The sequence below is a fragment of the Protopterus annectens genome, chromosome 13.part0, assembly GCF_019279795.1.
Source record: "Protopterus annectens isolate FY-2018-M chromosome 13.part0, PAN1.0, whole genome shotgun sequence".
In the NCBI taxonomy this organism is placed as follows: Eukaryota; Metazoa; Chordata; order Ceratodontiformes; family Protopteridae; genus Protopterus; species Protopterus annectens.
Window position 1 is genome coordinate 184826669 of NC_056747.1, and position 26976 is coordinate 184853644.

The 26976-nt window shown below is 40.8% G+C and overlaps 1 protein-coding gene across 1 annotated transcript in view; it reads right to left on the reverse strand.

Annotated features, from left to right (window-relative positions):
• Positions 1-26976, reverse strand: part of RFX2 (regulatory factor X2) — a gene marked incomplete at its 3' end in the record, with an annotated part of 743615 nt that overhangs the window by 247091 nt on the left and 469548 nt on the right. The window contains 1 exon segment of the mRNA XM_044090762.1: positions 13357-13476. Coding sequence (XP_043946697.1) covers positions 13357-13476 — 120 coding nt within the window.

Genomic DNA, 26976 nt, shown 5'->3' on the forward strand with positions numbered 1-26976 from the left:
GATCCCACACACTTCAGTATCATGTTGTGAAAGGTTTTGGTATTCATCTTACATTTGTGGAGCTTGGGGTACACTTGTGTTGTTCAGGTATTCTGCCAAGGTGTTATGAACCAAGAAAATATTCAGGGCCTGCAGGTGTAGTATCTGCTGACAAGACAGATTCCATGAACTCATGGCTAGTCCATATAGATAAAACATCAGCCCTGCCAGTTGCATGATACACAACTGAGGTGTTGTCTCTTAACTACTATAAGAACTCCTGGCTTCCCAGTTGCCTTGAAAGCTAGTACTCCATATCTGGGTTAGGATCTCATTGACAATGACCAACGTTGCTCTGTTCCGGTTGTCCTACACTTCCCTGAGATTACAGACCACCTATCTGAATCAGTCAAATAAAATCCAGGACATCAGAAGTCAGGGACCCCTAGGGGACAACAAATGGTATGCCCGAGCTGGCCTACATCAAGACAGGACACCATATGAACTCCCCTGAACTGAAGGTATTACTGGTGAGACCCTCTCCTGTTGGTAGAAGTGTTGCTGCCAAAAGTTCAAGTACCACTGGATTTTCCTCACATGTGACCTGGCTATGGGTGTTATGAGGATGGAGCTTGATATGTACCCATGTGTGATGGGGGTACAGCTCTCTGTTACAAAGACCTTTTTCTACTTCCTGCGTGTAGTAGTGAATCAGAAAAATCATTTCTGGTGGCACAGGCAGTCAGCCCGACTTTGTGTTGTTGCAGGATGATACAAAATACAATTCTAACACAAGAAGGTTAGATGAAGATAACTCTAAGGAGACTAATTAGTAATTTATTAGAGCTTAATTACTAACTTAAACTGTTAATATAGAGATGTTAACTATATAAGTATATTTACAGCACTGCTGCACAATATGAGACATTTACTTGAGACACCCAAAGAGCATAGAATGCTGTTTATATTTCAAGACATCAGAGAAGTGCCTGGATCTGTGGTGCATAGAGATGGAGCCCTGACTTTGACCCAGGTGTCAGGTGATTAAAGAGCAGCCCTGGCAATGGAGAAGTCAGGCAGAGAGGGAAGGAATAAAGGAGCATGCATGGCCTGTTTGCCTCTCAAAAGAGGTGGGGAGGGTGGAGTACACAGGGTAGGTGTGACTTCCCTGGGGGAGATGGGGAAACTACCACCTGCACTTAAGTGATAGCAGCGGGGCTGCTTAAAGGGAATGCCCCATGCAGAATTAAAGTGGATGTCCTTCATTTTTAGACCACTGCATACCATTTCCTCAAGTTCTACCAAGTTTGTAAAGGGACATCAAGGTTAAAATAAGGAAATTCATGATCACCCCTCATGACTGCCTGGAATGATGGTCTACTGGTGAAGAGGAATAACTAGGCCAATGCCGCCAAGCTGCTTGGTGAACATCAGCTCTTCCCAGCCAAAGTGTTACAAGAAAAAGGCAAAGGAGATTCTTCAATGTTGTACAGCTTTTGCCTAGAACACCACCAAGGCCTATGCATATTGTTCTCTCAATTTTAAGATAATGAAAAAACTGTGAAATGTTCTCTTGGAGAAGTAAAAATATTCTTACAGCTTGCTGTTTGAAGTTTCAATAAAGGCTGATGCAGGAGGCTACACTGGGATTATCACAATGAAAGCTGAACACAATAGTTGCCATGACTATTTTCATTTCACTTTATAATACGAGTCCTACCTGGCAAAAGGGGATTAAAAAGCTCAGTATTAAGGCCTTTAAATAATGAAGGCAAGTGGAGATACAGATAGAGAACTGTTGTACATACAGTAAGACACAGATCAGATGGTGCAACTGATGCATGCATCATTCATCTCATCTGTTTAGTGCACGTCTTACTAAGTATTATTTTATACAGTATACAGCAGTATAGCATTTATGCATGCACAGTGCCCAGTATGTACAGGTCATTAAGTTGTAGCCCAGTCAAGGGCAACTGTACCAAGTATATACTATGCAATGCTGTGCAAATCAGGTTTTCGTTTACTTCTGCAATGCTCGCTAATTAGTTCACCAAATCTTTTTTAACCAAATTTAGACCGTCTATATGAGTAATCTTGACCTGTAGCTGAATAGGAAATAATGTGCGTGCAAATCAAATAGTACTGAAAAAAAAATGCCTTAATTTTACTGGGGCTACACACTATCATGCTCTGGGCCAAACTTTACTGCACTAATTTATGGTAATCTACTACCAACTAAGGTAGTTTGCTCATGGTACTCAAAATAGCAATACCTAGTAGTCTCTTCCCCCAGCACCTCCTCAGGCCCTTCTTTATCCCCTGCTGAGGTTCTAGCAACAACAGCACTGGATATCATGCAGAGACAGCAAACGAGCACCCCTTACATTCATAGACTTCAAGCACTTGGTATCTGAAGGCACAGTAAGAACTGCCTCAAGTTTACAGAAAATGAACTACTATTCACCTTACTGGATTCTGTCTATGAGAAGTGCGAGTACCTAACAAATTTGGAGGCATCCTTTTACCAGCCAGAGATATGCAATGAGCATTACACTGTTATACCTCCACCGATATGAATGCAACATCCACATACACATTACACAAAAATGACATAAGCTGATGCCATTAAAAAACACCACCCAAGCCTCCTAGAACTTTCAAGATTAGGTATCAGTGAAACCCCCCAAATACACCTACTATAGACACTGTCTCAAACTATCACCAGCAACACACTACTTCCAAGTCTAGTACGTACAAACCAACTTCTGAAAGCACAATACTTATTGTTAGACACAAAGACTCCATGCTCATCAGGCTGGACAAGGTGTACAAGGATATTGTTCTAGTTAACTTCATCTAAGAAGTGAGGATTGCAGACATATCAAGGGCTCTCAAAACTCTCTCCACCAGCAAGTATGACTACAATATGGTAGAAGCCTATGTGGGATTAAATGACATGGCTAAAAGCTTTTAAAGGACTCACAGAAGGACATACTCCAGGTAAGATTCCACTTCTGACTTGTATCCTCCCTTCATCGAAAATGATGCCTAGATTAAAGAGACACAGAATTGGGTTTAAAAAGTGGCTAATCAGCTAGTATCAATTCAGTGAGATCCATTTGCTGTCACTCTGGTACATTATCTCTGGCAGCCCCACTTGCTTTACCAAAAACAGCTTACACTTCTTGTACAAGGGTTTCCACACAATGGCCAAAGCCTTCACTGTCTACAATGTCCCATTTTTATGCAAAGATTGTCAAATGAGCATCCCTGACTAACAAATCAAATCCCAGAATGGAGAACATCAAGATGCTCCTTCTCGATTCCAAAATCTTAACAATAAACTACCTGATTCGGAGGCACTTCTGCATGTGGAATGTGTCCACATTTGTGTTGTTACTGAAAGATGGTTAAGTGTAAAGACAGCACCTTCTCTGTGCCAGAGTTGTATGCACATAACACCTTTAAACCTTTTGATAACTGCAGCACACTCTTGATGCTCATTAGTGACAGTATCCCTTCAAAGGTGATATCCTGAAAGCCCCATTGAGCTCACAGAACTCAAGGTGACGACAGGGAGATCAAGCCTTCAACTTGTAGCTTGATACTGATTGCTGTCCATGGTTTCACATGATCATGAAAACTTCTTGGTATTCCTAGAAATTGTTTCTATAAACAAAGCTTTATTAATCCTTGGTGAATGCAACTATCCCTCCACAGACTGGGAGTACTTACACTACCAAGGCAGAGTATGTCCAGTGCTTCCTGGACTGGGTTATCAAGAAAGCACAGTTGTGTAAGCTGAACTTACCATAACAGCAGATGTTCGAATGGTCATTGCTGAAGTAGCCTTAGCTATATGGGTTATATCCTGCCAAGGATACAACAGCCGGACAACTTCCAAAGCTTCAGGGCACCTTCTACTCGCCCAAACTGTCAAGCACCTCAAGCTCAGCTAACTAAAAGACAAGTCTGGGCCCAAAACCCTTCAGAGCTTTCCTGGCAGTAGAAAGGGAGGCTGAGCCCTGAAAGGACAAGGCTAGGAATAACAAAAAAATAAATGTCCACACCCTGGCACAAAAAACACAATGCAAAAAGTACAGTTTTGTACCTACTATAAATGTAGATGTTTGAGTGTATTCACTGCTGCAGTCATTACACTTGGGTTATCCTGCCGTCAGGCGGTCCCGCAGTCGGCCAGAGTTCCAAAGTCTTGGTCTGGCGTCGGTTGCTGTCGCTTCTTCCCTGACGTCAGTGTGCCAGGGGTATATAAGATGTAGTAGATGCCATTTTCTTCAGTTTTTCTTGCCCCAGATGTCAGGTGCCCCCAAATAGGTAGGCAATACATTTTGGTAATAAAACATACATAAAACATAAAAACAATACCTTCAGTTACAAGCAAATACACCACATAGGTTGTATAGGGTAGAAAGGTATAGATAAGTCCCAGCTAAGAAAGAGGGGATGGAGGGAGGGTAACCTGGACTGCAGCAGTGAATACACTCGAACATCTACATTTATGGTAGGTACAAAACTGTACTATGTTCATCGTGTTTCACTGCTGCAGTCATTACACTTTGGTTGAATCCCAAAGCTGAGGTTGGGTGGCTGGGTTTATAAAGGATTCGGTGTGGCTATGAGGCCCTGCAGCACTGTAGTGGCAAAGCCAGCTCTGGATCTAGAGTAAAGAGGCAGGTGGTAATGCTTGGTAAAGGTGTGCACTGAACTCCAAGTTGCAGCTTCCAAAATATCCTTGGTAGGTACTCCTCTCAGGTAGGCAGTTGAAGTGGCTGTTGCCCTAGTGGAATGTGGCCTAATGTTGCTAGGTACAGTTTTTCCATGCTGTGTGTAGCAGAAATGGATACAGTGTCCTATCCACTTTGAAATGGTCTGCTTTGAAATAGCCTTTCCCTGTGATCCTGTAGCATATGCTACAAACAATTGCAAAGTTTTCCTGAAAGCTTTTGTTTTGTCCAAGTAGAAGCGTAACTGCCTGTGTATGTCCAATGAGTGCAGAAGTCTCTCCCCTTTATTCTGGGGATTTAGATAAAATGTTGGCAAGTGAATAGTTTGGTTAAGAGCCACACTGGATACCACCTTTGGCATAAATGTAGGGTTTGTAACCCTGTCCTGGTGAAAAATGATGAAAGGTTCCACTGCCATTAGTGCCTGTAACTCTGAGACTCTTCATGCTGAGGTTATTGCCAGAAGCAGAGCAGTTTTCCATGACACATATGGTTAATTCTGCTGAACTGGCTAGCTCAAAAGGAGGTAAAGTTAGTTTTTCCAAGAGAAAGTTGAGGTCCCAAGTTGGTGTTGGTGCTCTCTGTGGCTATCTTATATTTTTAGCCCCTCTGAGGTACTGTTTTAATAATGGATGAGAGAAAATAGGAGGATCCGTGTTGTAATGAGCTGAGATGGCAGAGGCGTGGAACTTAATGGATGAGAAGGATAGGCCTTTGTCCAGCATCTCAGTTAAGTATTGTAATATCTGAGGAATATTTGGAACAAGAGGGTCAAAGCTTTGAGCCTGGTTCCAGGCGCAGAATCTCTTCCACTTTTCTGAATAGGATTTCCTGGTGCTGGGCCTCCTGGCCTCCAAAATGACATCCATAACAGCTTTAGAGAGAGGTGTTGGTTGCTTGAATAAGTAATCTGCCATGCAGCCAGGTTTAAGGTTTTGAGCTGGATGTGCAGGATCTGATTGTTTTGTTGCGTCAGAAGATGAGGAATTTGAGGTAAAATCCATGCTGGGCCTTGAGCCAAGTTCTTTAAGATTGGGTACCAGTGCTGGCGTGGCCAGTCTGGAGCAATCAGGATAATTTTTGGCCTTTCTTGTCTGGCTTTTAGGAGTACCTTTGACAAGAGAGGCAGTGGTGGGAAGGCATAAACTTTTAGGGTTTTCCAGCTGAACAAGAGAGCATCCACTTTCCATGCTTGTGTGTGGCAAGTCCTTGTGCAGAGTTTCTGTAGTTGGCAGTTAAGAGGGGAGGTGAAAAGATCTATGTCTGGGCACCCCCATTTTTGTGTTATCATGCTGAATACTTGTGGATTTAATTTCCACTCGTGAGGATCCATGATGTTTCTGCTTAAGTCGCCTGCCAGAGTATTTTTCTTTGCTGGCAGGAATTGTGCCTGCAGATGAACTTGATAAGTCAGTGCTGTGTTACACAAAGTCATGTCTTGTCTGCAGAGGGGATAGGAATGAGTGCCCCCTTGCTTGTTTATGTACCACATAACTGTGGTGTTGTCCATCTTTAGCAATAGTTGTTCTGGATGCAGAAAGTCCTTGAAAGCTGTTAGGGCAATTTGTACAGCTAGCATCTCTTTTTGATTGTTGTGAAGATGCATTTGTTCTGCGGCCCACTTGCCCTGAATACATTTTCCTGCCATGTGTGCTCCCCAGGCATAATCTGAAGCATCTGTTGTTAGTGTCTGCCTGGCTGTGGGTAAAGTGAAAGGCTGTCCCTTGTTGTGGTGACATGCCTGTGCCCACCATCAAAACTCCTGTTGTAGACAGGGAATAAGTGGAATTACTGTTTCCAAACTGTGACAGTGCTGAGTCCAAACACTTTTCCTCATATGCAGTCTGGCATATGGTATTACTAGTATGCAGGATGCCATGAACCCCAAGACCTGCAGAATTTTTCTTGTACGGAGTTGGGTTTTTGTTGCCATCAATTGAAAGTACTGAGTCAGTTGTCTTTGCTTGTCTGGCGTGAGATAAGCCATCTGGGTCATTGTATTTAAGCTGGCACCCAGGAATATTATCTCTTGTGAGGGCACTAGTTTTGACTTCTTTTCGTTTACTGTGTACCCTAGGCAAATTAGCAATCTTTTTACAAACGCCAGATGCTTTAGAAGAATGTCCTTGCTCTCTGCTTGAATAAGACAGTCGCCCAAGTAGGGGTATATTTGAATTCCTTTTTGTCTGCAAAATGCAATTATTGGTGCCAGGCATTTTGTGAAGACCCTGGGTGCAGTAGATAAGTCAAAGGGCAGTGCAGAGAATTGGTAATGCATTGTGCCAGCTATGAATCTGAGGTATCTTCTGCAATTTTGTCTGATTGGGACATTTATTTATTTATTTATTTATTTATTTATTTTGCATTTGTTGACCGGGCTAGTCTAGCTGGATATATTTCCATTTTCAGTAGAGGCCCAGGGAGAAAAGCTCCACATAAAACATAAACAATGAGACATATTGTTAATAAACACATTGAGTACAAATAAGAAAAAAGTAGTAATAAAAAAGTAATGATAATAAAATCTGGTGATAAAGTTAAAAAAATTAAGGCGCACATCAAAAAGTTGTGACTAGATTTAGGTCAGTTTAAAGCTTCTAACTTAATTCAAACAGGCTATGCCATAAGGTTCCTACTATAATAAGATAAAGTATAAGTTGATAGAGAAGAAGGAGTCAAGTGTATGATAAAGAGAGAAGGAAGAGACAGTAGTCAAGAAAATGCGAGAAGAGAATGAAAAAGAGACAAACAAGAGGATATAGGAGAGATAAGAGAAAAAGGGTCAGAGCATAGAAGGAATACAAGGGAAAAGAAAGGTAATGGTTAGGTCTTTAGCACAAGATAAGGTGAAAGGTCAAGAGAGGGGGGGGAGAGAAGTCAGTCAGGTGTATTACATGAGCAAAGCCAGTGGTTTTGGAAGTACAGTTTGATTTGTTGTTTGAAGAGAGATAGGGATGTGATTAGAGTTATATCCCTAGGTAGCAAATTCCATACTCGGCTTACAGTATTAGTGAATAAGGAGTCACCAGCTAAGTTGTGAGCTTTTATGGGTTTGGTCAAGAGTTTAGAAGAGGAGCGAAGGGAGGCAAGATTGTTATAGGGGAGTAAGAGCTGTGATAGAATAGGGGTGTTATCAGGTTGGTACAGAATTTTATGGGCAATAGTAAGTTGTGAGATTAGAAGATGATTTTTTTAGTTCTGGCCAGCCTAGAAGTTTCAAATTAAGGCAGTGAAGGGTTTTGAAAGGTTTACCAGTGGCGAAGCGGGCAATGTTATTATAGCAAGTTGCAAGTTTATTTAGGTTAGTTTTCTTGAGGTTAGTGAAGATAGGAGAGGCATAAAAGAGAGTGCATATGAGATGGGAGTGGGCAATAGTAGCTCTAGCAGAAGGGGTGAGAAATGGTTTAACACGGTATAAGGATCCAATCTTTCTCTTTACAGATTTAATGGTGTTGTTGATGTGTTGATCAAAAGAGAGATTATTATCAATGGTTATGCCAAGTAGTTTAGTTGTTGAGTCAGGAGAGATGACTGTGTTGTTGTTTGACAGGATGGTGAAATGTAATGGGGAGGTACGAGTGGTGGGGGTGAAGAGGAGGAGTTTAGTTTTTTTAGCATTAAGGAGGAGGTATCATCTAGTAAACCAAGTTTCTACTGTGTTGAAGATATTTTGGGTTAGTGAGATAAGGTTAGAAGAGGAGGATGCTGAACAAATAATCGTGGAGTCGTCAGCGTATTGAACACAGGTGGCTTGAGGAATTAGAGTGGAGATCATTAATAAAAAGGGAGAAGAGAAGTGGGCCAAGAATAGAGCCCTGAGGGACTCCAATAGAAATGGGCAGTAAGGAGGAGATGTGGTTGTCCCAAAGAACGGCTTGTTGTCTGTTGCTGAGATATGAACTAAACCATTTTATAGTAAGTTTATCAAATGAGAGGGATTCAAGAATAGTAATTAAAGCAGAGTGGTTAACCATGTCAAAAGCTTTTGAGAGGTCAATGAATAGAGCAGAAGAGAAAAGGTTATTGCGATTGCTGTTGATAGTATCAACAAAGGAAAGGAGGGCAGTGGTGGTGCTATGGTGGGGTCTAAAGCCATGTTGACAGTTAGCTATAATATTGTGTAGGGAGAGATACTGTACGAGTTGCTGATGAATACATTTCTCCATAATCTTTGCTAAAGGTGAGAGAAGTGCAATTGGTCTAAAGTTAGAGAAGTCAATAGAGTTACCGCCTTTATGTAGAGGGATAATATGAGATATTTTCCAGATGTCAGGGATGGTTCCCTCTTGGATGGTCCTATTTATAAGTATAGTTATTGGGTATGCAATTTCTTTGGCTGCCTTTTGCAGAAAAAGGGAAGGGAGCTTGTCGGCAGAGGGGGGTGCAGGGTTTCAGTTTGGAGATAAGTCTATAGATGAAAGAGGTAGAGACAGGTTGTAGAGAGAAGTTGTAGGTACTATCTACTGGATTATTAGGAGGGTAGAAGTTATTAGTGTTCAGTTGACTAGCAAGAGATTGAATGGTTTCAGTAAAGAAAGAGTTAAAAGCATTTGCAGTTTGGTGAGGGGTGTCTGGGTCAGCGTTTAGTGGGGAGGGAGTTTTGGCAGTTCCTGGTGACAGGAGTCTATTGATTGAGGACCAGAATTGTTTTGGTTTGTTAAAATGGGTTTCTTGTAGTTTACAGTAGAACTTTCTTTTGTCATTTATTATAGCTTTTTTGGTAAGGTTTCTAAGTTGGCGAAAATAAAGGAAATCAGAGTTAATTCTATGGCTTCTCCATTTGGCCAAAACTTGTTTTTAGAGAGGATTAGTTTCTTAGTTTCATTTGAGAGCCATGGGGCTGAATTTGATCTCATTCTAATGGTTCGCTCAGGAGCATGATTATTCAAAATAGAAAGAAAAGTGGAATTAAAGAATAGTACTGCTTCGTTCAGTGGAAGTATTTTTAAGGGGTTCCAGTTACAACCTCTGAGTTAGTTTTGAAATAGTTCAGTTTTAAAGTGTTTGGTAGAGCAAATATTTTTTATGTTAGGGAGGTGTAGATAGTCAGTCTTCTCTCTTGTAATATAGGTTAAGCAATGACATGCAGGTATGCCTCTTTGAGGTCCAATGTAACTAGCCAAGCCTTCTTGCCCAGCATGGGAAGAAGTTGCTGTAGTGTCAACATTTTGAATTTCAGAACATCCAGGTAAGTATTTAGAGTAGAGAGGTCCAGTATGGGTCTCCAAACTTTGAACTTTCTGGGGACCAAGAAAAGTCTTGAGTAAACTCCTTGTCCCTGTTGTGGCACTTATTGAATAGCTCTCATGTCCATGAGGGCTGTAATTTGTTTTTGTGCCTCTGCCCATTGATGTTGTGGCAGGTCTGGCATTCCTTTTGGCCTTGGTAGAGTGTGAAAGTAGAACCTGTAACCTTGAGACACAATTTCCAGAACCCATTTGTCTTGGGAAATTATATGCCAATTTTGTGAAAAAAGAGCTAGTTTTCCCCCTAAGGGAGCTGCCAAAAGGTAAGTGCTTGGCATGTGAAGGGGGAAGTCATTGGGACTGTTTCCTATAAGGTTGTGACTTGTCTTCTCCTCCTTGTGGGGTTGAAGCAACCCACTGTTGTGGTCTAAGAGCCTTGGGGCTGAGATCTGCCTCTTGGGCGTCTGTATCTGCCTCTTTGTGGTCTGCCTGACACTGGAAAGGACCAATTTGTAGAAGGCCAATTTCTGCTGAATCGAGGTGGCTGTACCTTTACGAAATCCTTCACTGTTTGCATAGATTTTGCCTTATCCTCCATTTTCTTTAAAACCTCTTCTGCCTTAACACCAAATAAGATATCATGCTGTAAAGGAGCATCCAATAATTTTGCCTTAACATGACCAGGTAAACCTTGTTCTTTTAACCAAGCATGCCTTCGAATCACAGATCCAGTAACTGCAGCTCTACAAGAAGCCTTTAATGAATCAAACCACATTGCAGAGTATATGTTTTCCCACTTGTTCAGCTGCATGCAATAAATCCTGCATTTCCTATAGTCAGGACTTTCTGAGCTTGTAAGCATTTTCTGTTTTAACAGAGACATTAAATATTGTTAGTATTTAAGCATGTGGAACTGGCAATTTAAAGCCCTTACTGCTAAAGTTGCAGAAGTGTAAACTTTCTTCCCCCATCTATCTAATGATCTAGAATCCCTGTCAGAGGATCTGGATTTTTAGCAGTGGAAGCCTTTACCCCTTTGGGACCCTAGGAAATAGTTTCTGTGTCAGCAGCAGAGTTTTTATAAAGAAATTTGTGAGAGTCAGGGACTCTGTAGTACCTATCTGGCTTGACTGGTGCTGGGGGCAAAGAATCAGGGGTTAAACTGGATTCAGAGAACACATCATCCACAATATCTAACACAGGTGGAATAGCAGGGGGCCTGTGCTGAGGCAATAAAAGAAAATATCTGAGCCTTTTCTTGGATTCTGAATAATCTTGGCTCTCCCAATGGAAATGCTCCCTCATGGTATGTAAAGTTTCCCCAAAAGAGTAATCCTCAGGAGGAGAGGCTGAAGAGATTGATTCTTCAGCATCAGAGTCCTCACAGGGGGGTAAAGAGTATCCCTGGTCTGAAGAGGAATCAGAAGAAATGGAAACCTGGTCAGAGGAATCATAGTCTATATCCTGCCTAGGCCTTTTATCAGGAGGGGGATAGGAACCCCTGATCAGAGTAATTAGGTCTTCGGCCATTTTAAGCATCTGTTTTTTTTTAGGCATGGAGGCCTGTCCAGGTGAATGCTGTACTTGTTTCTTTGTTTTTAATGGCGTTTTAGACTTGGTTGTTGTTTTGATGGTAAGCTGTGAAGGTCAGAAAACACCCTCAGAAGTCGATGCCTGCTCAGCGGCTCTGGACCCATTTGAGGGGTTAATTTCCGTAGGCCCAATACCTTGACTTTCCAGAGGCCTAGTGATCTCTACGTGCGAGTCGGAGGCGGCCTGTGGCTCTGAGGTAGCGGGTGTCAGGGGCTGCGAAAGCGCCTCACTGAGAACCGGCGACTGGCCTAGAAGAGGCTTCATTGTCAGTTTTGGACCTCGGATGCCTGTCCTTATCTTTGTCTGAGTTTTTTTGTGTATTCCAGTCATCGGTTGTTCTGACAGCATGGTATAATTGAACCTTCGGCCATAATAATGGCGTGCAAAATCAAACCCACGTTTAATAGTGCGCTTGTTAAATCTAGCACAAAACCGACAACTAGTGACGCCGTGGTCTGGGCCTAGGCATGGAATACAATAAGAATGAAAATCCTTATGAGGTATTTGCTTCCCACAAGAAATGCAATTATTAACTTTTACTGACATCGGTCTGAGGCAAGAAAAAGTTTCCCAAATGGGGTACTTGGCTTTATTGAAGACTTCGGTTCTGAAATTCGAATTTGAAAATTTCAGGAGTCGGCCAACCGGCACTTGCGAACTGCTTTTGCTTCGGGCACCGCACGGCAAGAAAGACGGAAAATGGTGTCGGCTGCATCTTCTGTACCCCTGGCGCACTGACGTCAGGGAGGAAGCGACAGCAACCAATAACGGACCAAGACTTTGGAACTCAGGCCGACTGCGGGACTGCCTGACGGCAGGATAACCCAAGTGTAATGACTGCAGCAGTGAAACACGATGAACATCAAAAGGGATGGATGGAGGGAGCCGTTACTGTAGCAGTGATTATTTGAACATCTACTGTTACGGTAAATTCAATGTGCACAACTCTACTATGTTCTTCATATTGATCATGGCTGCAGTAGCCTTAGCTACATGGGTGGATTACCACAGCTAACTATTTTTGAGGTGGAAGGAGAAGGGTCCTCGCAAAACATGCTATAGACCTAGAGAATGAATCAAGCTTATGGTGCTTTATAAAAGTATGTAGAGGACTAAATAGCAGCTTCTAGAATACCTGTATAATTCAAGCCTTATAAAAAGCCATAGATGAATCTAAGGCCCTAGTAGAGTGGGCCTTGACCCTACCTGGAATAGTTTTATTATGGGGAGTATAACAAAAGGTAATAGCTTTAAGCAACCATTTAAAAATAGTCTGTTTTGACACCAGTCATCCCTTCTTACCTTCATAACAAATGAAGAATTGATCCAAAGATCTGAAAGATTTAGTTCTGTCAAGATAGTACCAGAATTGTCTGTGAACATCGGAGGTATGGAGCACCTTTTCTCCTTTTTTTTTTTTTTTTTTTTAAAATCTGTTAAAACAAACGCCTAGCTTTAAAGCAACTTCCCCAAAGGGGAAGTATTCATTTTCAATAAAAATACAGACTGAAAGTTTGTTTTCCCCAAAGGAAAAGTGTCTGCTAAGCAAAGGACAGAACAAGCTGACCGTCAATCCTCCAAAGCCTTAGAGAGTGCACTCTTCAGCAGCAGTAAAGCTCTGAAGATTCTGGCACCCAAACTTGTCTTTTAGTCAGCTTTGCTTGAGCTGCCAGACAGTTTGGGTACATGGAAGGCACCCTAAAACTTTGGAAGCTGGTCAGCTCTTACATCCTTGGCAGGGTATAACCCATATACCTTTGGCTGCTGTAGCAGTGATCAGTATGAAAAACATCACCCAAAATGATCAGTGCAAGTCTCTAATTTATGATGCATTCTTCTCAGACACCTACCTTGGTTTCTGGTGAACTGGTTGTTGCCTCATTGCCATATATTGTGCATCTTCCTGCAAACGATTCAAGGGAGAATCTGGTTTCAGACGGATCCCATAATAATGGTACTTTGAATTTCCCCTTAATAAAAAAAGTACATTGTAATACAATAACTGAGTTTAGCAGGGATAAAACAAATACCTAAACATGCCCTGTTTCATAAAATAGGTCAGTTAAACAATGCTGGTTTACAAAAAAACATTACCAGAATTTTGCACATACATGCAAACGTGCGTGCGCACACACACACACACACACACACACACACACACACACACACACACACACACACACCTTTAAACTGATATCCAGAAATGTCAACATCAGTATCAATGGCTTGTAACTGTGAAGGTAACCCCTTAACAGCAACAGTCAGCTAATTAAGTACAACATCCAAGATAACTGGCAGACTGGATAATAATTGCTTAAAGTAATGAGTCATAAAGAAATTTAAATGAGAAAATCTTTTCAGCTGAGCAAGATTAACAGTTTTTTTTGCCGTTCTTGCTCAAATGAAGTCATTTTCTCACATTTAATGTGCTAAGATTAAGCAATGAATACTCCAAATTTGAATACAGCAAATTCAGTACTGCATTTCAGATACAGTGAGACAAAAACCTTGTGTAGTCTGTCTTTCAAGCTATAGCAGTCCGAATGTGAGAAATGATTAAAACCAGAATGACATGGTGTTAATTGAGATTAAAGGGATGCAAGTAAAATGTCTGGCTGTGCTTAAGGTGAGAGATATTAAAGGCAAATGTTACTTATATTACATAACAACATAGTGTAAGCTGTGAAAATTACTATGGTATATTTGCTTTATCTATGGTATTCTGGTTAATTTGTATGAACAGTAAAAATGATGATGTAAAAAATACAGATTGAGATCAGTGCTGTATGCTCTTCAGCAAAACTAGTCGAATCAATACCTTAAAGAATAAAGCATATACAAATGGCCACAGAACACTGCATCTTGAAGAGGAGGAAGGTGCCTACAACAACAATGCTGTCTGCTATGAATTTATAGACCAAATGTTGTGCAAAGACAGTATGCACTCCAAGACTAGATGCTAATCCTCACTTGTACATTTGATGAACTGAAAAGTTAGAACATGAGGGAACAGCCAAGTGACATACACAATAAATTAACTTCTTGTGTATATATATATATATATATATATATATATATATATATATATAAAATCTATATATATATATATATATATATATATAATCTAGATATATATATATATATATATAAAATCTAGATATATATATATATATATAATCTAGATATATATATATATATGTATACACCTACAAGATGACCTGATTATGAGACCACTACTAAACTAACAGCATAAAAGTGCACCGGAAAGCCGATATTTGAAGCAATAAGCATTTATCCTTACACATGTGATGCTACTGTGAGTCGGCCTGCTACAGATGCCCCCATTTCTTAAAACAGTTCCACGCACTGTATAACTTATTATTAGTACTTTCATTTGTACTGAAAAGTCAACTATAATCAAGAATGACAATATGAAAACACTGGAAAATATAACTATCAGTTAGGTGGCATTAAAAATCCCAAGGATGCACAGCACAGAATGACAACTGGTAGATTTACATTCTCCTGAGATAAAATCATGAAAGGATACAGGTCAATGGATAAAGGTCTTAAGAAAAGGATTTGCTGAACCCTAAAGTTTAAAAAAATGAACTGCAAACTAAGCTGGAATTGGTTTCTGGTGAACTGGTTGTTGCCTCATTGCCATATATTGTGCATCTTCCTGCAAACGATTCAAGGGAGAATCTGGTTTCAGACGGATCCCATAATAATGGTACTTTGAATTTCCCCTTAATAAAAAAAGTACATTGTAATACAATAACTGAGTTTAGCAGGGATAAAACAAATACCTAAACATGCCCTGTTTCATAAAATAGGTCAGTTAAACAATGCTGGTTTACAAAAAAACATTACCAGAATTTTGCACATACATGCAAACGTGCGTGCGCACACACACACACACACACACACACACACACACACACACACACACACACACACACACACCTTTAAACTGATATCCAGAAATGTCAACATCAGTATCAATGGCTTGTAACTGTGAAGGTAACCCCTTAACAGCAACAGTCAGCTAATTAAGTACAACATCCAAGACAACTGGCAGACTGGATAATAATTGCTTAAAGTAATGAGTCATAAAGAAATTTAAATGAGAAAATCTTTTCAGCTGAGCAAGATTAACAGTTTTTTTTGCCGTTCTTGCTCAAATGAAGTCATTTTCTCACATTTAATGTGCTAAGATTAAGCAATGAATACTCCAAATTTGAATACAGCAAATTCAGTACTGCATTTCAGATACAGTGAGACAAAAACCTTGTGTAGTCTGTCTTTCAAGCTATAGCAGTCCGAATGTGAGAAATGATTAAAACCAGAATGACATGGTGTTAATTGAGATTAAAGGGATGCAAGTAAAATGTCTGGCTGTGCTTAAGGTGAGAGATATTAAAGGCAAATGTTACTTATATTACATAACAACATAGTGTAAGCTGTGAAAATTACTATGGTATATTTGCTTTATCTATGGTATTCTGGTTAATTTGTATGAACAGTAAAAATGATGATGTAAAAAATACAGATTGAGATCAGTGCTGTATGCTCTTCAGCAAAACTAGTCGAATCAATACCTTAAAGAATAAAGCATATACAAATGGCCACAGAACACTGCATCTTGAAGAGGAGGAAGGTGCCTACAACAACAATGCTGTCTGCTATGAATTTATAGACCAAATGTTGTGCAAAGACAGTATGCACTCCAAGACTAGATGCTAATCCTCACTTGTACATTTGATGAACTGAAAAGTTAGAACATGAGGGAACAGCCAAGTGACATACACAATAAATTAACTTCTTGTGTGTATATATATATATATATATATATATATATATATATATATATATATATATATATATATAAAATCTAGATATATATATATATATATATAATCTAGATATATATATATATATATATATATATAAAATCTAGATATATATATATATATATAATCTAGATATATATATATATATATGTATACACCTACAAGATGACCTGATTATGAGACCACTACTAAACTAACAGCATAAAAGTGCACCGGAAAGCCGATATTTGAAGCAATAAGCATTTATCCTTACACATGTGATGCTACTGTGAGTCGGCCTGCTACAGATGCCCCCATTTCTTAAAACAGTTCCACGCACTGTATAACTTATTATTAGTACTTTCATTTGTACTGAAAAGTCAACTATAATCAAGAATGACAATATGAAAACACTGGAAAATATAACTATCAGTTAGGTGGCATTAAAAATCCCAAGGATGCACAGCACAGAATGACAACTGGTAGATTTACATTCTCCTGAGATAAAATCATGAAAGGATACAGGTCAATGGATAAAGGTCTTAAGAAAAGGATTTGCTGAACCCTAAAGTTTAAAAAAATGAACTGCAAACTAAGCTGGAAATGAAATGGCATGCAGCTTATTAGCATGATGTCTCACTTCCCTCTCGCAGAAAACAGGCTGCCACTTCCGATGAAGCAGAGAGATAAAGCCTTAAGATCTGACCCATATTCGATTTACAGCCTGGACAATGGAGATGAGGAAGGGAGTGAGCAGCTACTGCTGGCTTTGCACATCCTGAGCGGAAGAGAGGTGATTGGCTCACAGCACTAGTTATTAGTGAGAGCACTAAGAGTTACACAATTGGAGCACATACTGTTAAGTAGTACCCTAAGAAGCAGTCCTGGGTATGGAATGAGTGAGTGACTGAGGAGAGTGTGAGTGCGCAAGTGTGTGTGTGTGTGTGTGTGTGTGTGTGTGTGTGTGTGTGTGTGTGTGTGTGTGCGCGGATGCACTCGAATCTGGAGACACGTGTGCTTTTTCATCAAATGCAGCACTGTGGAGCTCAAGGCAGCTGCTGCAGGGGGTTGCAGCGCTAAAGGGAGGGTAGGCTGCTACTCTCCATCATAATTGGTCCTGCTCATTACCATCTGACTCTTACTAGAGGGGGACAATGGGATGACGGGGCTCCCTGGGCATAAATAAATGGGTGATTAGACTCTCACTTGTACCACAGATGCATGACTTTCCCCACCAATGAACTATATGGGCCAAAAGACTGAACGGTAAAGGACAAACTGTTTAGGCCCAGTGGACGTAGGGGACTCGGGAGTCAAATTTATAGGCCATAACTGGACAATCAATAGCCAGTTACTCTGAAATAAGCACCAACACTGAATGTTAACAAAAAAATATATGACTGCTTACCCCTGCAGTCTCTAGTCATTTCTCTACAGATTGCCACAAGAACCAGACATTATTCATCAGGGATGAGTTTTCTCTTGATGGAACTGTTAAATTCTGCCAGGAAACCAAGTAAAGCTCTGGGTAGTGTGAATATCATACATCAGCCGTATCAATGATCCATGTATGCATTTATATGTGCAAAGATATGTGGGCATGTACAAACATACAGATGTGTGCTATGCGTTTGTACACACACACACACACATACATACATATTAATATATATATATATATATATATATATATATATATACACACACACACACACACACACATACATGTGTATGTGTATGTATGTATACATATACACACACGTACATACTACATATATACACACACACACAAACACTATATATATATATATATATATATATATATATATATATATATATATATATATATATAAAATATAGTGTGTATACTACATATACATATTATAGAACATACATATATTCACACAGATATACACATTGACTATATAATCTATTAACTATTGCACACTCAATGCAAACATAGAACTCTTTGCAAATAAAATTATTCCCAATTTCCTGCTATGTGGTTTTATACAATTAAAACAAAGTCCAGTGGCCAGAATACAATCCAAACTATGTGTCTATGCACACTACTAATCAAAAAAGAAACCAAGAAAGCATATTACCTGCAATTACTACTTCAATAACAAAATAAAAGCCTTCTGTACACACTCCTTACCCCAAACATCCAAAAAGCCTATTTACTCATGTGGAGCTCTGCCCCTAAACCCTCCTTGCCTATCTATATACCAATTCTACAGTCGCACAACTGAGACTGTAGTGTAGTGTGCGTTTACACTGTTGTCTGCTGTAACACACTCCACACTTGCAGCAGTTACCTAAAGTTACTTTCCTCAGAGGTTTCTTTGTTAAGCTAGCTAGACCGCCAATCCAAACGGACATTACAGTTCAGCCCAGGGTCACTACAGATCAAGATAACGAATCACAGATGCCATTTACAATCAATGTGTGACATGTTACAAAATACTACACAGTAGACATCACGGGTGTAGTTAGATGAGAATACACAGTGCAAATTACCACAAATGAGTGCGCCTACAAAACTGCATTCCACATACAATTACAGTGGCTAAACAGAAGAGGGGAAAGCATATGGTGAATAGTATAAAGATGAACATCCAGTGGGAGGACAGGTGATGGAGTGAGAGTAGGCTACAGTGGATTTGGACAGCAATTAAAAGTAGAATATAAAATAGGTGTGTGTTGCTTATTTGAGTAAGGTGATACGGCTGCAGAATCTGGAAGGGAAGCCACTGTTCCTTGCTTCTAAGTGATAACAATATTGTGAAAGCATTTGCACTGGGCAAGTTTAAACAGATATATGTGTGTGTGTGTGTGTGTGTGTGTGTGTGTGTGTGTGTGTGTGTGTGTGTGTGTGTTTTTTTTCTTCATTTCAAGACAACATTTAAATAAAATGTACTGTACAAATCTAAAGACTTTATATTTGGAAGGTGGGATTCTCAAGTTTTATAAAGTGATCTTTGGAGTGGAGTTTGTTTTGGGGGTATGAAGGCTGGGAGTTAATGCTGTTAAGGATCTTACACTCTAAGAGAGTTTTTTGTCAAGGTGGCCAGCAAACAGGAGGTTGTTTATATTTATAGATAAGGGAACCCATTAGGAATATCAATCTAACTGGTACGGTAATCGTTTTATCTTGGGAAGTTAGAAGCAATGGTGCTTTCTATTGCGGAAATATTATTTGATGTAATCTGCAGTCTACATACTCTAATTGTGGCAAGGACACTTTTACTTATAGCTGTTCACCCTGCTAGTGAGAGGAAATTAGGGACGTTTTAGCCCAGAAGAGGAGTTTGTTTACTATAGCTTTTGTTACTCGGGCAAGATACTGAAAGCAAAGAGTTGTGCATAGGTATCTTAAATCTTTCTACCATTTTGATAAAGGGATGTTGAGAACAGCCCAGTCCTTTGTTTATTCTAATTTATGGATAGCTCCAAAAAGAAGAGATTTGTTTTTTGGTGTTAAGAATGTGTTTGTTTTGTACTAACCTGCTTAAAAAGATACCAAAAACCTGTTCTAACTCTCTCTTTATATTTACAGGTGAGGTGACTGCTGTGTAAATAACCATGTCAAATACATATAAAATTATGGGACGGGGGAGGGCTGCAGATAATTTTTTAATGATCAAGGAAAACAGTACAGGGAAAAAGTACTAATCCTTAGGTACTCGTCTGTGTAGTGAAGCACAAAGGGATGATGTTGGTCCTATTTGGACTTTAAGAATCTATCATTTAGGAATGTTCTAAATTATTCTTCTGCCAGAGGGCTGACAGGCACAGGGACAGATGCACAGACAGACATGCACAGACACGCAGAGACACACACAGACACTCATTTTTAGTGACAGTCTTGAAATGGCATTGTAATAGTTCTAGTAGACAGAGAAAGGCAGCTAAGTGTTTTCATTTCTTGATCTAATTTTAAATTAATTTTAAGTCTCTATCTGCTTTATATAAGGTCCTTAAACCTATATTAGTGATTCCAGTACATAACTGCACTGCATTTTTGTTTTTTTATGTGGTCGAACTTATTAAGCTCTGGTTTTATTCTTGTGTCAGGCTAGTTCAGGACTTGTCTTTGCATTGGGCAGCTAAAGGCCAGTCAGCTTAGAGCAGGTCTTAAACTCAGTGCATCTGTTGCTGCCTGCCCCTTATGATAATTTCCTCCATCTCCCCATTTATTGGCTGGTGACAATATGCACATAAGTATTTTACACATTCTCTCCCATTAAACTACTCACCGGGCTAAAAGACCTTGGACAATTTTGCTTAATATTGAGTGTAAAAAGACACTGCTTGCACTGATTTTAGTATCAAATTAGTGAGTTTTTTTTTACTATAAATTACTGGTTTGTGCTGGCAGCAGCAGAAGGTTTTGTATTGAAATTTAAAAACTCAAGTCCACCCAAACATTATTCAAAACCTAACTCCAAGCAGTTGTAGTTACCCCTGCCCCCGGAGTCATTCCTGTCAGTATCATGGACCAGCACTTCCCCACAACTTCTCTAGCCAGCCTGACTGTGACTGGTATCTTGAAACAGAGTAAGAATTGTCCAATGTTGTCCGATGATCATTTATCACTCAGACATCATAACAGTGTGTAGGACATGCACATATATAACATTCTTAGAGGCAAAAATCTCATATACAGTAAACAGAGACACCAAAATCATTAGCAGTACACCACACATCACACTTCACCAAGGCCTCCACTATACAAATTCATCATATGCTGAAGTTCTAAAGCTCAACTTGCCTAAAACCTCAAAGACCTCCAAAACACAACAAAGGCACAAATCACACTCATAGTAAGCTTACTTCCTCACATAGCACAAGGAGTCCCAAAGTCACAGATGCTGAGTAAATAAGGCAGACATCGACCCAACCATTCCTTAATAGGTGACTCCACTGTAAGCCATACATATGTGCCTCTTACCAGGCCGAGCAAGGAAAGAGTGACTGTTAGTTGCTTGTCTGGTGCCAGGATCTGTCAGATCACACATGCACTCAAGTCCTTTAATAATACGTACCAGTATGACTCTTTCACAGCTCATGTTGGTGTTAATGAGTTGGTGTGTACCTCCCTGGATTATATGAAGAGACACACGATGGAGCTCTTAGACTGTGTATGCAAGGCAGGTATGAGCCTAGCACTGAGCAGCATACTACCTTCTTCAAGGATCATACTGTGATATGAGCCAAAATACCGGACTTCAATAATTGGCTTAGTTTTTGGTACCATTCAAAGACGATCCAGTAGACGGCAAGGGAGGATATGACCGATAGACCACGCTGCTTTGCCATGAATGACTTGTGTTATGTCCCCTCTCGGGTTTCAAATTATTAGCAAAGAGACTGTCAACCCCCACAGTGCCTTTTTAAGGCAATGCCAACCTGATAAACTTACAAACATATCGAAACAAGCTAAGGAAAATATGAAGGTGTTATTGATCAATGCCAGGAGCCTGAACAAGAAACTCTACTCACTAGAAGCCCTTCTCACCCTGAAAGATACTGACATCCGTGTAGTGACTGAAACAAGGTTTAAAACAGTGGAGACCACTCCAGATGTGCAGAGTAAGAATACCTTCCACACATTTAGACCAGCTACTGCATAGGAGGGGAAATAAAGTGGAAGCGTATCAATCTACATCCAGAAGAGACTCTCATCAAGGCTGGTAAAGCAACATGATACACTAAAGCTTTTTTATGTCCAAACAACAATCAGAAAGGTCCCATAGCACATATTAGCTAACTACAGAACTCCCTCTGTGATAAAAAGAATGCCTACCTACAGGAATTAGAAACACAAAATATTAGACCCAATACCATCTAAACTATCCAACGGTAGGCACAGAAGAAAAGCTAAATACACTGGAAAGAAACCCCTATGTCACCTACTGGATTGCCAATTGGCTCACAAATAGGAAGCAGATAATCAAAATAGGGGAAGTTACCTCCACAAAGAGAGCAGTCACCAGTGGAGTCCCTCAGGGTTCTGTGCTGGGAACTCTCCCGTTTGAGATCTACTTTTCAGAAGTAAAAGTAGAATACCAAAGGGTCACAGGCTCCACGGCTGACTAAATTTGCAGATGTCTGTAAGCCAGAAGCAATCAGTGAATCCCCACATAACTTCGCTATCCGGCAGGAAGGTTTGTCTCAAATAAATAATGTAAGAAATATTGTAATAAAGTCCTTATCTATCGCACAGCTTATAAACAAAGGGATTTTGTTTAGATCTAGGGATGCCACTGTACCCCTTTACTCAGCTCTCATTAGGCCTATCATTGAATATAATGCCGCCTTTGGCATGCATCTGTCCAGATACATGCAACAACTGGAACGCCCACAGAGATACCTTACTGAACAGATACAAGGTCTAAACACAAACCCCTTTTTCCCTTTCTAAGCCTACAGAAGAGTTTTGATATTGAACTAAGGTCTTAAGTTTACTTTGGGGATTATTTTCTGAAATGCATAGACTTGTAGACAGTTACTGTACTGTGAAGAAAGTACAGTTGTGTACACTTACCATAAATGTAGATGTTAGAGTGTATTCACTATTGCAGTCATTACATTTGGGTTATCTGCTTGCAGTAGCCCTCAGTCGGCCTGATTAACAAAGTCTTGGGTCCTGCGTCAGTTGCTGTCCCTTCTTTCATGACGTCAGGGGTATAAAACATGCAGCCGATGCCATTATATTAGTTTTTCTTGCCCCAGATGTCAGGTGCCCCCCTAATGGGAAGCAATTAAATCTATAACACAAGGATATACCTCCAACAAAAAAGCAAATACACCAAAAAGCTTTTTGAGTATACTAAGTGAGAGCAGAGGTATAGCCAAAAGAAGAGAGGGGGCTAGAGGGAGGGTAACCAGGACTGCAACAGTGAATACACTCGAACATCTACATTTAGTTTAATTGTACACAACTGTACTATGTTCTTTGGGTTTCACTGTTGCAGTCATTACATTTGGGTAGATTCCCAAAGCCAAGGTTGGGAGGGGGAAATTAAATAGAATTAGGACCAGCTATAAGGCCCTGCAAGACTGCAGTGGCAAAACCAGGTCTGGATTTAGAGAAAATTGTCAAATTATAACGCTTAGTGAAAGTATGTGCAGAACTCCAGGAAGCAGCTTCTAGGATGTCCCTTTTAGGGACGCCCCTGAGAAAGGCTGTAGAGGTAGATGCAGCCCTGGTTGAATGGGATCTGATGCCCTGTGGGATAGGTTTTCCATGGTGCTTATAGTAGAAATGAATGCAGAGGCCTATCCATTATGAAATGGTTTGCTTCGAAATAGCTTTCCCCTCTGTTCCTGCATCAAATGCCACCAGCAGCTGTTCAGATTTCCTTTGAGGTTAATCCTGTCCAAGTAGAATCTAAGTTGTCTGTGCACATCTAAGGAGTGCAGTATCCATTCCCCTTTGTTCTGTGGGTTAGGAAAGAAGGTAAGCAAATGAATGGACTGGTTAAGAGCCACACTGGATACCACCTTGGGCATGAAGGAGGGATTGGTTCTGAGGGACACCCTGTCCGCATGAAAGATGATGAAAGGCTCCACTGCCATAAGGGCCTGTAACTCAGATACCCTTCTTGCAGAAGTGATTGCTAAAAGGAAAGCTGCTTTCCAGGAAAGGAATTTTAAATCTGCAATAGCAGCTGGCTCGAAAGGCGGAAGAGTGAGTTTCTCCAAGACAAAGTTAAGGTCCCAGGCTGGAGTTGGAGCTCTCCTCGGTGGCCTTAAATTTTTGGCCCCTCTGAGGAACTGCTTGAACAGTGGGTGAGAGAAGAGGGGAGTCTCTGTGCTATAATGAGCTGAAATGGCTGAGGCATGAATTTTGATGTAGGAAAAGGACAAGCCCTTATGAAGCGTCTCAGTCAAATATTGTAGAATCTGAGGTAAATTGGGTACCGCTGCGATCATCCCTTGAGATTAGTTCCAGGTACAAAATCTTTTCCATTTTGCAGTATAAGATTTGCTAGTACTAGGCCTCCTTGCATCAAAAATGATATCCATCACTCATTTACTGAGGGGTGGTAAAGAAGAGATTAAGTAATTAGCCAGGTTGCTAGGTTCAGGGTTTGCAGCTGAGGGTGCAGAATCTGGTTCTCCTGCTGAGACAACAGGGAAGGAGTCTGAGGCAGGTGCCATGGGGCCAAGCGTGACACACTGCACAGGAGGGGATATCAGTGTTGGCGTGGCCAGTCTGGTGTAATTAAAATCGTCCTTGGCTTGTCCTGTTTGATCTTTAGTAGTACCGTAGAGAGCAGAGGCAGAGGAGGAAAGGCATAAACTGATAGGTTTTTCCAGCTGAAGGACAGAGCATCCACTTTCCAAGCTAGTTTGTGAGGAATTCTTGTGCAAAATTTGTCCAATTGATGGTTCTGGGGTGAGCCAAATCGGTTTATATCTGGGCTCCCCCATTTGCTTGTCAACATGTTGAAAATCCTTGGTTTCAGTTTCCACTCATGTGGGTCCATGAGGTTTCTGCTTAGTCCATCTGCCAGTATATTTAGTTTTCATGGCAGGAATTGAGCTTGTAGATTCACTTGGTAGATCAAGGCTGTGTTCCACAATGCCATGACTAGTCTGCAGAGGGGGTAAGTATGTACTACCCTGCTTGTTTATGTACCACATGACAGTGGAGTTGTCCATCTTTACTATTAGTTGTCCTGGAGGAATGTGGTCCTTGAAGGCAATCAGAGCATTCTGTACAGCTAACATTTCCTTTTGATTTATGTGTAGGTGCATTTGACTTGAGTTCCATTTGCCCTGAATACACTTCCTTGCCAGATGAGCCCCCCATGCATAGTCTGATGCATCTGTTGTTAAGGTTTGGGAGGAAGGGGATAGTGTGAATGGTAGTCCCTTGTTTTGGTGGCAGGCCTCTGCCCACCAAAGGAACTCTAGGCATAGGCAAGGTAAGATAGGAAAGTACAGTTGTGTACACTTACCATAAATGCAGATGTTCGAGTGTATCCACTGTTGCAGTCAGTATATTTGGGTAGTCTGCTGGCAGGTTGCCCTCAGTCGGCCTGATTAACAAAATCTTGGGTCCTGCGTCGGTTGCGGTCTCTTCTTCCATGACGTCAGGTCGTCAGGGGTATAAAACATGCAACCGACGCCATTACATCAGTTTTTCTTGCCCCAGATGTCAGGTGCCCCCCAAATGGGGAGCAAATAAAATTAAAAACACAAAAAATATACCTCCAACCAAAACCAAATACACCAAAAGGGCTTTTAAGCTAAGTAAAAGAAAGTAGAGGTGTAACCAGAGAAAAATAGGGGGCAGGAGGGAGGGTAACCAGTACTGCAACAGTGAATACACTTGAACATCTACATTTATGGTAAGTGTACACAACTGTACTACGTTCTTCGTGTTTCACTGTTGCAGTCAGTACATTTGGGTAGATTCCCAAAGCTATGGTGGGTGGAGGGAATTATACAGCATTAGGACCAGATATAAGGCCCTGCAGGACAGCAGTGGCAAAGCCAGCTCTGGATTTAGAGAAAAGTGGTAAATGGTAATGTTTGGTGAAAGTATGAACTGAACTTCAGGTAGCAACTTCTAGAATGTCCCTGGTAGGAACACCTCTGAGAAGGGCTGTTGAAGTAGATGCAGCCCTGGTGGAATGGGATCTGCTCCCCTGGGGGATAGGTTTTCCATGGTGCTTATAGCAGAAACAAATGTATTTATTTATTGACATTTGTTAACCGGGTTAGTCCAACTGGGTTATTGTCCCATTTTCAGTGGAGACCCGAGGAGAAAAGCTCCAGCAAATACAATATATGATCACAGAACAAGAAAAAATAAGAAATTATGTACCTACCATAACGTTCCATGTTAGTTGTCTTCTTCTCACCTTCTTTCTTGCTGGATGGGTTCAGAGCCGATCCTCGGCTCCAACTCGGCCAATACTAAAGCTTGAGAGCTAATTCCACCGGCTCGAGGCTCCCCCATATCCCACAATGCTAGGCGGTAACTCCTAAGATCTCGTTTGAAGGCTAGGCCAAGCAAGAAAAAAGGGCTCCATAACATGGAGAAGGGTAATCCACCTCTATTGGGCTGAATGTGAGGTGACTTAAACCTAACAGAGGAAAAATATAGAGGTGGTAAAACAGTGAGAGAAAAGATTATAGAGGTCACAAAATCATCTCCTCTAGGTCTGTCCAGGCTAGGGGGAAGGAGGGTGGGACGCAAGAAAGAAGGCGAGAAGAAGACAACTAACATGGAACGTTATGGTAGGTACATAACTTCTTAATGTTAAGTTGTCTATCTCGCCTTCATTCTTGCTGGATGGGACCGCGTCCCTAGCACCTTGTCCCGGGTGGCCTATCAGAACAGACTCTTGAGAACAGTGGAACCAAAGTTGGCACGGTCTCTGGAGGCGATGTCCAACTTGTAATGAGAAATGAAGGTATGAGGTGAAGCCCAAGTTGCTGCTGAACAAATAGAATCAATAGGAAGCCTATCCTGAAAGGCTATGGATGTGGCTAATGCCCTTGTAGAGTGAGCTCTAGGTTTAGAGGACAATTGTTGGCGTCTGATCTCATAAATATAGGTAATCGTAGAAGTAAGCCATCTCGAAAGTGACACTTTAGAGACTGGAAGACCCATCT